Below are 12,306 nucleotides of genomic sequence, written 5' to 3'. Positions count from 1 at the left end.
CTTTCTTTATACTTGTATTTACTTATATGTCACACTCTCTCATACTTGGATCTAAGTAGGAGAACATGAGAAAAGATACAGGAGGAAAAATCAGCAAAACAAACATGGCCAAATGACCATAATGAGGTAAATGTGTTTATTTGGAGTGTGTGTGGAGAGGAAGTGGGTAAAACGAAGCCACACTTCACACACACAAATACACACACTCAGTAATAATACAGATTTTACGTTGCTTTCACCAATCTAACTGCAAGAAACTGGAATGATCTCTGGGTGAAAGGGGATGTGCTGTGTATGGATGTTTTCTTGTGTCCTTAAAGTGTACAAAGAGAAACCTAAAGCTTTTCTCTACCCATTTTTTTCCCAAGTCCCTTGCAAACATCCTGCTCTGACAGTGGAATCCTGCCGGGTCACAACAGAGGTCAAAGTGCATGAGTGTGTGCGTATTTACACTAGAAGTCTTAGTGAATCTGGTTTTAACATGGAAATGGTGAATGAATTATGCCTTTAAAGGGGTCGTATCATGAGAAATAGCTTTTTCCTTGATTTTTTGAAATAAGAGTTGCACTATTGTACAATAAGCACATACTGTAAGCTGCAAATACGTCTCGTTCTGAAAAACTGTTTTATAACACCCAGGCTGTGGGTTTGCTGTCTGTACATTTTTTTGTCAGTAAAGTTACTAAAGTTTGGAACAGGTGTTTTTTTGCAGCATAGTTTCATCAAATGATCTTTTTGGACTGGGCTGGAAGTTTTCAGTTCTGGAAGCTACAATATGTTTTCATAGTGCATTGCATTTTTTTTCAGTTTTAAAGACCAAGTATAATCTTTGTTTTTCATTATATGACCCCTGTAACACAGTCCATGTCTGAAAGCCTAACAATTTACACATCAGAACAAAATTCACTTGGAAACCAAATCATATTTCTGGCTTCTGGTCTTCTATTAAATATTCCAGTATTTCTTTCCACGTTAAAATATAAAAGTTTTACCCTTTAAAATGGTTAATGTGGAGGCGGTCTTCAGAGGATTTCCTTCCCAGTTTAGAGGAATAATTCACCCAAAAATGAAAATTATCTTGTCATGTACTCACCCTCATGCCATACCAGATGTGAATTACTTTCTTCTGCAGAACACAAATGAAGATTTTTAGAAGAATATCTCAGCTCTATAGGTCCATACAATGCAAATGAATGGTGGCCTGAACTTTGAAGCTCTAAAAAGCACATAAAGGCAGCATAAAAGTAGTCCACAAGACTCCTGTGGTTTAATCCGTCTTCTGAAGCAATCCAATCGCCTTTGGAGGAGAACAGACCAAAATATAACTCCTTTTTCTCAAAAAATCTTGTACAGTGAAAAAGGAATGACTTTTTGGTCTGTTCTCACCCAAACCCGATTGGATTGCTTCAGAACACATGGATTAAACCACTTGAGTCATATGCATTACTTTTATGCTGCCTTTATGTGCTTTTTGGGGATTCAAAGTTTTGGTCACCATTCACTTGTATTGTATGGAGCAACAGAGTTGAGCCATTCTTCTTAAAATCTTAATTTGTGTTCTGCAGAAAAAAGAAAGTCATACACATCTGGGATGGCATGAGGGTGAGTACGTAAATCACAAGATAATTTTCATTTTTGGGTGAACTATCCCTTTAAAAAGTTCATCTGTTGAAACTAAGCTGCAAAATTGGCACATTCTGAAATCCGTAAAAAAAATGGCAAAAACATTAACATATCGCCAGCCGCATTGAAATTTTACTTCCTGTAGTCTTAAAGGCACAGCAGCAGAAATGGGCTGTTTAATTAATAGAAAATCAGAGGACGGATGGAAAATGGTCATGTAAACACAAAATTATGTCTGTTTTGCGTGGAAAAAAATGTCATCATAAGTGGAAAAAAAATCAATCATTAAGTAATTTATGACATGACTCCTTTAAGTGTTGTGTTTTGAGTGACCTGGAAACTATTTCTATCCTCTCATGGTCAAAACATTCTCTCTGGGCCAGTTTTAGGGTGAAAGAACTTTGATTGAACTGTACCAAACGCACAAGCACAAATACATGCACATACTGTATACTGCTGTGGTGCTGACAGCGAGTGGGCACTGAAGGTCTTACCACCATCTTCCGCTGAATATAAATACTGTGATTAAATATTAGCTTTTGAGGTGAAATAACCTTCAGGAGCTGCTGCTTTCCCTCTTTTGCTCTTTCTTTATAGTTTTCTCTCTGTCTTTCCAGCAGCTCTTTTGAAAGTGATGTTGTGTATACATAATTTGACTGTTGTTCTAGCACATTCTCTAACCTTGCCTCTCCAACTCTCTGTCTTTATCTTCTACTTTTGCTATCTATTTCCTCTCACTAAAGAAAGCAGCTGGATTGTGTCAGGATAGAGGCTTAAAAGCTTGTGTGTATTTGTGTGTGTGTGTGTTTGCTTGAATGTATGACCACACTAAAAGTCACCAGTTCTTTGCACAGTGCTGCTTGAGAAAGAGAGAGAGAGAGAGAGAGACTGGAAGAGAATGGAAACATGCACAGACACCCAAATCCTGTCTCTTTCTCCAATCACAGTGACATCATTAAGGGTCACTGGGCTAGCCGCCCAGAAAAAGGGTCCACTTTAATGTTAAGCGAAATTAATAAGCTTGTGTGTGTGTGTGTGTGTGTGTGTGTGTGAGAGAGAGAGAGAGGGAGGGAGGGAGAGAGAGAACTTGCGATGAGCTGTTAAGCAAGATTGTGTTTGAAGAAGAGATTGGGGAGGGTTTTTTGAAAAAGGCTGTTTTCAGTTGAAGGACATCAATGGTTGTTGGTGAAAAAAGAGCCTCATTGAAATTCATGGCTTAGTACCTATAGCATTGTGCATTTGGAGAGAGATTGAAAGTCTGACAGATTTAAATTAAAATGGCATTTACAAGAGATGGGAAAATGGGGGCCTGTGGAAACGTATGTATGTGCGTATATGCATAGGTGTATTTTTTTTATATAATCAGAGACTACATTCACTCGTTAACAAAATGACAGAAAACATTTTAACTCATGCAAACTTTGCCACAAATGCAAGTGACCAGGAGTTTACAGTTATTGTGAAAATGTGTGTGTTACTTCCCATCAGCCAAAGCTGTTAAATGTGTCATCATTCATTTTTTTAATGATTTTTTTTTTCTTTTTCCTGAGGTCCACTTAAAATGTTTTTTTTTTTTTTTTTTTTTTTGGCAAAATATATTTTCTTTTATTTTGTAACCTATTTCTGACCCTTAGAACTACATTTAATTTTTTTTTAGCTGCTATGCTTTTAAGACTTCTATGTAAAGGCCTTTTCACATTTAAAAATGTAAAAAATAAATAATAATAATAATTCACATTTAAAACCTTATCAGACAAAATGAGTAACAGTGCTTTGCTGTAAAGAGCTCTTTAATTTAAATCTCGTCCACATTATGTTGATATGCCGAGCCACAAAGGCCAATGCTATCCTATGATCTCCATCTATGGACATTGAGCTGAGCTCGGCTGCTTTGATGGACCAGAGGAAATGTTGTGTCAAGCTGAACTGCAATTGTTGTATAAATTATTATATGTTAGACTTTGAAAGGGGGCTTCCCATTTGACATTGCATTTGGGGCTTTTAAAGCACTTCTTATAAGTGGTGGGTTTATGAGTAACAGAGCACATTGAGTGTATACTTGTGCCTGATATTAAACACTGGCACATGTATGAGTGCATGTAACTGCTGTCCCCTACACACACACACACATACACACACACACACACACACAAACACACATGCACACACACACACATACATACATACATACACACTTTTCCCCTAATTCCCATTTTCTCTCACTATGCTGAGTGCCGCACTGACAGAGAGAGCTGAAAGGGGTCACTTAAATTTATCTTTCTCTCTGTGTTCTTTGCTGAGCACACCAACAGCTGTAAGTGTGTGTTTAAAACATGCAGTCAGGCCAAAGGTCTTATTGGATCTCCAACACCTCTGGTTAAAACAGCACCAAGCCCTGGGCAGCTCAATCAAATGTCTCACACTAGTATTACTGTAACTTTATGGTCTCCCTCTCATGTGGATCGCTTGATATAATTAGGACAGTGTGCATGTAGAGGTGTGTGTTTAAGAGGTGGTGAGCACGGCAGTATAGGGACTGATGCAATACATTCAGATGGAGTCGGTATATCTCTTGTGCCGGAATCTTATGTGGAACACAGGTGCAGTGAAAACTCACCTAACATTTGGTGACTCAGCAGAACTTTCTCCTGTCCTTTGTACTTTATTCTATTTTAACTAGATTCCCACTGACAGCCAGAAATAAAAAAGAAAAAAAGAAAAAAAGACTTATTGGAAAAAAATTAATAAATGTGTAAATGGCAACATTAATTTAATTTAATGTAATTTAATTTGTTAAAACTCTTAATTAAATTTATATTAATTAATATTTAATTTAAATACAAATGGAATTTATATTTAATTTAATTGTAATTTATTTATTTAATTTATTTTTTAATTTAATTTAATAATATATTAAATTAATGGTATAACTATAATTTAATTTAATTTAATTTGATAAAACATAAACTGGTATTCAGTTAAATTTATATTTAAATTAAATACAAATTAAATTTTTATTTAATTTTATTGTCATTTATTTATTAATTTAATTTTAATTTCCTAATATATTAAATTAATGATATAAAATTATTTAATTTAATTTAATTTGTATAAATAAATTGTAATTTAATTAAATTTATATTAATTTATATTTAATTTATATTAACATTTTATTTTATTTTATTTTTATTTAGTTGTAAACTGTGTTAATTTTAATTGACACATTTTATTGGTATAAAATTATTTTATTTAATTTAAAGTTTAAATGTGTTTTAATTTATTTTAATTATTTTTCAGCTGAGTGTATTTGTTTGTAAATATATATGTATAATGTTACAAACACTTTGACAATGTAAAGCTTCTTGAAACTTGAAAAGGATTTGTAGCCTGAAGGCTTGGCTAACCTGTTCAAGAAGCAATAAACCTTTTCAAGGTCTGTATTTCAATTTTGTATTTCAATTATTTAAATAAGTTTTTAATTGTAGCAGATGGGATATGGAACAATCAGTCAATCACAGACAAAAAAATTCTGTCACTCAGGACAGACTGAATGAATCTCTTTATTCATACTACCACACATTCATGACATACACACACTCTTGGGTGTGAAATGTGGCAGATCTCTTGATGGCCTTTCTTCAGAATGCATGTTAATTAGGCACATCAAGGTGTCCCGTGGGTCACCAACAGAAAAGCAGCCCTCTTTCTGCTCCGGCCTGAGAGCACTCAGCATCTCTCTAGAGGCTGCAGAGGGGCAGAGATGCAAGAAACTGCCATGTTTCCACAGAGACTTGCTTTTGTGTGCACACACATTCTTTGCTCATTGTTTTGCCTTAAGATGAGGAGGATGTCCATTAGGGTTCCCCTGGTCTGTCTCTTTTATTCAGCCATTGTATGTTGTCGTTTTGTTAAGGAAAAGAGCAGGATTCACTCAGGATGGTAAAAGATGTCTAGTTAGATAACTACATTTTGCTCTGGTTTTGAGATCAGAGGAGAAGTACGAAACAGGAAAGAAAAGCAAAGTAATAAAAGAGTGGACTGGCATTTTATGCCTTTTTGTTAGATTACTGTTCAGAGAAATAACTTTCCATTAATATGGTACCAGCATTTCCCACGAGCATGGTACAATTTTGTGTCCTATTACTTTTTTTTTTTTTTAAAGCATTAGAGGCACAAATCCCTTTTGTTGTGAAATCTATTAAATATGTTAGATACATAATTTTCTCTCATTAAATTAACCTAACATGAAAAGCAGCTTGTTTTAAACAAATCAAATGTCTGTACTCCTACTGAGTAAAACTGTAGCTTAACAGTATAAAAAGAGTTTCATGTTTTGTGCAATGTGCCTTAAACTCCTCAAACCTGTACTGTAACATCACTCACTCATGAGAGAAAAGAAAGAAGACAGAAAGTAAAAATATAGAGGTAAGAGGAAACATTTTACAATCAGAGAACGAAATCGAGAAAAAGAGAAAGGATTGTGAATGTTTGCTGAACATGTTGTCCGTGGAGAGAGTCTTTGTGTGTGATTCCATAGGTCAGCCGAGATGTCAGTGTTGTTCTGTGTTTAAAAAAGGTTCTGTGACAGAATCATTAAACTAATTTACACCACTCATAAAAATCACACGCTTATATCCAGGATGCTGTCAGTTCAGTGTTTGTAATGGGACTGTAACTTAAGTTTCTTCACTGTTTCTCTGTCTTTCTCTCTCTCTCTTTGGGCAGATGGGATGAACTGTATGAATAAGGACCATGGCTGTGCGCATATCTGCAGAGAGACTCCCAAAGGCGGGGTGGCTTGTGAGTGCCGCCCAGGATTTGAGCTGGCAGAAAATCAGCGCGACTGCAAACGTATGTACCAACTTCGATAATCCTCTGAATCTCATTCTGTGGGGACATGTTCCTGCATTAAGAACAGTAAGACGGAATGCAAAGAAAATGAATAGAATGCGTGCTTATGGGTGCATTAACTAAACTACCACATTGCTAATATAAACACCCTACAGTATACTGTATACTTGTCCATATGTAATATGCTTATCTCACCCCCAGAGTCATCTGATTGGTCCATTGTTTCAAAACTGACATTGTTACGCAGAGCTAAGGCTATTGAAATATTTTACCTTGACCTGATATTTAAAAAATGCAGCGCTTATGGTGCAGCATGCAGAAAATATAGCGAGACATGGTGCAACGGCTATAAAAAGACATCCATCTGGCACATACTGTATGTGTGTGTGTGTGTGTACATCAGCAATTAAAAAAATAGCACAGACAGAACGCAAAGACACGTTCAGTGTTAAGGGCCCCTAACTCTGGCCCACAATTATTTTCACACTCCTGAAAAACGTATTTTTGTCAAATATTTAACCCATAAAAGTGCATTAAGTAATTTTTTATCTTATCTTTTCATCTTAACATTTTACTGATACGAACTTTGTCTTGGATTTTGTACTGACACCTATCACCATAGATACAACATCACACAAAAGCAAAGGTTTTTGCTTACCAATGCCATACTATGGTAAATACCATGTTTATGTAGAATAAAAATAGCTTTTTCTTTGCCAGTGATATGACTGGACTCTTCATCTCGTTGTATTTCATTTTGTATTTCAAAAGTTGTGTCCTGCTCCATCATTCTTAGTCACTTTGACCCAGAAACATATTTTGAGTTTTATTTCATTTAAAAAGGAAAGTCTCAGACAAAATTTAAAGGGATATTTCACCCAAAAATGACAATTCTCTCATCATTTACTCATCCTCATGATATCCCAGGTATGTATGACTTTCTTTCTTCACCAAACACATTTTAAGAAAAATAGAAAAATATCTTAGCTCAGTAGGTCCTTAAAATACAAGTGGATGGTGATCAGAACTTTGAAGCTCCAAAAATCACAGACAGTCAGTATAAACTGCAACCATACAACTCCAGCAGTTAAGTGAACGTCTTCTAAAGCAATACGATCGTGTTTGGTGCAAAAAAGATCAATATTTAAGTACTTTTTAAAATAAATCATTGCTTCCGGTCAACAGCGGTGTGCATGTGAGACACATGAGAACTGACGCACGTGCAACACACCAGGAAGAGCAGCGCTGTATACAAGTGAGTAGGAGGAACACTGTACTGAAGCTATGTTGGTTTTGGTTTAGATCTGTATTTGTATCTGTTTGTTTACTCACAATGGTGTGTTTGTGTGCTTATCCTGGATGTCTCAACCGAGAGAAAAAGGTGAGATTACGTCCGTAATATGCCAATGCAAATTCGTCACACGAGAGACCACGTGAACTCATCGTTCTCGTAAACGCGCATACTGCTGCAGACTGGAAGCGATGGTTTATAGTTAATAAGTATTTAAATTTAGATCTTTTTCACACCAAAAGTAATCGTATCGCTTTAGAAGACATTTATTTAACCAATGGAGTTGGAGCTTCAAATTAGACGTCTTCACGGGTCCAAAAATTCATGCCCGAACCCAAAGAGACCTGGAAATGTACTACCCGAACCCAAACCAGACCCATCTATTATTTGAAAGCTGGGACCTGGACCCGGCCGGGAGACACAAACCCGATCGACACCGATTTCACAGCTGATTGCAAGTTGAAGTTAATTTACAAGTTGTGAAAACAAAACTTTGTGTCTTACCTAATGTAACTTTAGTAGCCTTCTCCCCTGTGCCTGGCTGTGACGCATATAATCCATCCTCCTTGCCAAGAAAGTTGGCAAAATACATTTTACAAAATCCATATTTTCTGTGATTCCTCTGTTGCTGATTGAAACAGCATTGCTAATCCATTTATTATTTCAGCTTCAAAAGTCCACTTGCTGTCATGGTGACGGATCACAAACGCGACATGTTTAGAATCAGCTTTTTTTTGTATCTCACATAAGATAACTTCGACTATTTGCCCTTTTGAACTATAATAACAATTGCTCGTTCATTGCCACGGCAGCTAACATTAGCATTGCTAATTTGCTACTGTGTGCCTTAACTCCGCTTTGCCTCTGACATCACTCAGCTTGTTGTGGCTCCGCTCCGTTTTTCACTTTATTTCCTGCCCGCCCACCCGCCACACACACACACACACACACACACACACACACACACAGCACCATCATCATCAGTGCTGTCTTATCACGGCCAGGTCTTCTCTGATTGACTCAGGTATTACACATAATGTTAAACAGACCCGGGACCTGCAGCAATAGAATGGGTCCCGACCCGGACCCGGCTGACTGTATAAAACGTGGATCCGAACCCGGGTTGGGTCTTGGGTCCTTGGGTTTGTGTGGACCTGTGAAGACCTTTACTTCAAAGGTCTTATCACCATCCACTTGCATTTTAAGGACCTACTGAGCCAGGGACAGTGCCAGTGAATTTTGATTGCTGGTGCTGAAGAGGTGCTAAATCAATGACGGGGGAGCTGAGCTTTGGTCACTAAATATGTGCAAAACCTGGCATGCCCAAGCGATTTTATTAATATGAGTTTGCATGTGGTGACAACAGAAGTGAAATCTCTACGCTGCAGCCTCAATAAAACAGGCAACACTCTTTCAGGGGTGTTTTCAGTTTTTTACAGTACTGTCTGAAGCACAGGTACAGCAAAACAGAATACCCTTATTGGGGGTCTGGGGACATGCTCCCCCGAGAGAAACTTTTTGCAAAAACGGCACTAAAGCATTTAATTCTGGTGACTTTAGGAGCATAATTTTTACCTTTTCACAAGTATATATATTGTGTTGCAATTAATGTAACTACAGGCTACAAAGCATCGATAAAATTCTCAGGGCCCAAACATACTTCACGCAAGTACAAAACGCAGACGTGAGTGCTTCGCCAACGCATGGCCAACGTGTGGTCCCGTTGTACATACATTACATGTGCTCTTGCGTTGCTCGGGCGGTTACAAACCTTGGAACACAAGGGGGCGATAGAGTTTTTAGGTGCCACAAAACCGGATTTGGTGGATCAACATGCTGACAGTTGAGGAGTGTGCTTTTAGATTTGCAAAAAAGACAACCGAAAAATATGTTTGTATAATCTAACTTGTTTGGCAAGTTTCTCCTCAAATTGCTGCTCCACCATGACAGTTGTTGATGGAAAAAAGAAAATCCGCTGTAGCGGCCCTTGCGGCAGCGCTGAGAATACAGCGCAAACTTGTGTTAGGTTATGAATTGCGCTCTGACACATTTCACAACGCAACGACGAGTAGCAAGATGTGTCTGTGTTCACGTACTTGCGTAGAGCATGTTTGGGCCTTTATTCACATAACACATCCAGCACTAGTTAAAGTTTCTCAAAAACAGCTACCTTTCAAAAAAATTAAATAGCCTGCTGTGGCAGGACCATGGTATTGTGATAGTATCAGATGGTAATACTGTGGTGCATTGATGTACACCATGGTATTTACATGGTTGGAAAAATGGCTTTACCTTGAGTTGTTCAAAAGCTGTACATGCAGGTGTTGAACTTAATAAAGACATTATTCATCACTGTCAAACGAAGGATGCACTTGCAGGTTTTGATTCAAAATATCGCCGTCACCATATGAATGGGGAGAGAGGTAAACTGACACCTACATGTCGCAAAATCTTCTGTGACTTTTCTTAAAAAACAGCCATGTTTAGGGGGCCTGGGTAGCTCAGTGGTAAAGATGCTGGCTACCACCCCTGGAGTTCGCTAGTTCACTAGTTTGAATCCCAGGGCATGCTGAGTGACTCCAACCAGGTCTCCTAAGCAACCAAATTGGCCCGGTTGCTAGGGAAGGTGGAGTCACATGGGGTAACCTCCTCGTGATCGCTATAATGTGGTTCGTTCTCGGTGGGGCGCATGGTGAGTTGAGCGTTGTCGCCGCGGTGGATGGCGTGAAGCCTCCACACGTGCTATGTCTTATTGGCAATGCGCTCAACAAGCCATGTGATAAGATGCGCAGGTTGACGATCTCAGATGCGGAGGCAACTGGGATTCGTCCTCCGCCACTGAGGCGAATCACTACGCAACCATGAGGACTTAAAAAGCACATTGGGAATTGGGCATTCCAAATTGGGAGAAAAAGGGGAAAAATCCCCCCCCCCCCCCAAAAACCAGCCATGTTTATCGTCGTAAACTCCACACATGGTTCACTCCAAAAGGATTGTTGAGTGTAAAGCATGTTGAAGATTAGTGGACAGGCTGCCAGTTCATTAAGTTATGCCCTATGCCCTAATGTCTATGGGAACACGGCGTTATGCTTTTTTTGCTAACTTTGCAGGGTCTCCTTGATAGAAGGGCTCTGGTTGTTACAAAGCAGTATTCTTCTATTTTGCTTCAAGTGTGTTCTGCTGAAGAAAGAAAGTCATACACACCTGGGATATCATGAGGGTGATGATGAGAGAATTTTCATTTTTGGGTGAACTACTACCTTTAAATGATTATGTCTTGAAATGGTTTGGAGTTGAAAAATAATATATTATTAGGAAGCTAAGGCTTTCTTCTATTACTTTATTGCAAAGATTTAAATGTGTTTCTGGGTCAATGAGACTCAGAATGATGGAGAAGGTCACAATTGCTTAGGGCACCTTTAAAATGGCCACATTAGCATTAATTTAGATTTTTGTTATAAATTATCATGTCAGCATGTGTAATTGATCTCATCTAAGTTTATGACACTTGTTTAGATTCTTTTCAAGTGGTATGAAAACCCCTTTAGTTTTTCCTTTCTGTGCCACAAATGGAGACTCAGGATTAATGTCAAAGAGAAACTGAATCCGAGATAAACAACAGGTTTACAGATTCATTTAGGTCTGTCCTTTAATACTGGTCTCTCCTAAAACAAACCACCTCTGCCACCGAACTGTCAGGGATGTATTAGTTACAGTGCTGTGGTTCTGGCCTGAACATCTGGAGAACTTTCATCTGTGAATTGGCGTTATTCTATTTTTAATATAAGAGATGGAATAAGATTGACCAAAGTCCTTGAAACTCCTTTTCATCAATGTATCATATCATGAACTGGGAGTGGAATATTAGAATAGTCTCTTTGTCTAACCAAACAAGTTTAACCAAGTGTAACTGCTGAAGAAGTGAGTGAGATCATACAGAGCTTTTCTCATTTGTAAGTCGCTTTTGATAATAAATGTTACTGTAAATGTGCACAAAATTGCTTTAATTGGATTTGACACCTAAAAATATGGGGTGGGAGTTCTTAGTAACTCTTTGAGACTTCTTGATGACATTTGACCATTTGCTGTCACAGATATCAGCTTTTTTAACATCATAAGCAAGTGTGCATTTATACTGTATGTAAGAGACAGAGTCTGATTCCTAATCTGAATACTTCTACTAAGTACAGAAAGTATGTACTGCACTGACAATGATAATGTATTTACTTTTAAGTTTGAAGTAAGTCAATACACCGATATTGTACATCATAATATTACGTCATAAAATTGCATTGTGATATACTGCATCAAATAAGTGACGCAAACCAATCATCTTGCATAGTGTTAATGGTAATATGGGAAATATTAGCCTAAAAGAACATGCATTCATGCATACTTTAAAAATCTAAATAGTATGCTATTCAGACACCTTTGACATACTAATTTCAAACTACTACTGTTCGGGGATGCTCAGAAGAGACCTGCGACCCATTATTGGATCATGACCCACTATTTAAGAGTGTTTGTGTATATATGTGTAC

At 37.7% G+C, this 12,306-nt stretch overlaps 1 protein-coding gene across 2 annotated transcripts in view; it reads left to right on the top strand.

The window, feature by feature from the left end:
- LOC127436390 (signal peptide, CUB and EGF-like domain-containing protein 1) overlaps positions 1-12,306 on the top strand; it is a 105,597-nt gene that overhangs the window by 37,230 nt on the left and 56,061 nt on the right. For both annotated transcript variants that reach the window (XM_051690495.1, XM_051690494.1), the window contains exon 5: positions 6,349-6,474. In XM_051690495.1, coding sequence (XP_051546455.1) covers positions 6,349-6,474 — 126 coding nt within the window. The remainder of the gene's footprint in view (positions 1-6,348; positions 6,475-12,306) is intronic.

This window comes from Myxocyprinus asiaticus, chromosome 47, assembly GCF_019703515.2.
Source record: "Myxocyprinus asiaticus isolate MX2 ecotype Aquarium Trade chromosome 47, UBuf_Myxa_2, whole genome shotgun sequence".
Taxonomy (NCBI): domain Eukaryota; kingdom Metazoa; phylum Chordata; class Actinopteri; order Cypriniformes; family Catostomidae; genus Myxocyprinus; species Myxocyprinus asiaticus.
The sequence above is the reverse complement of the archived record's forward strand: the minus strand, read 5'-3'. Positions and strand labels throughout refer to the sequence as shown.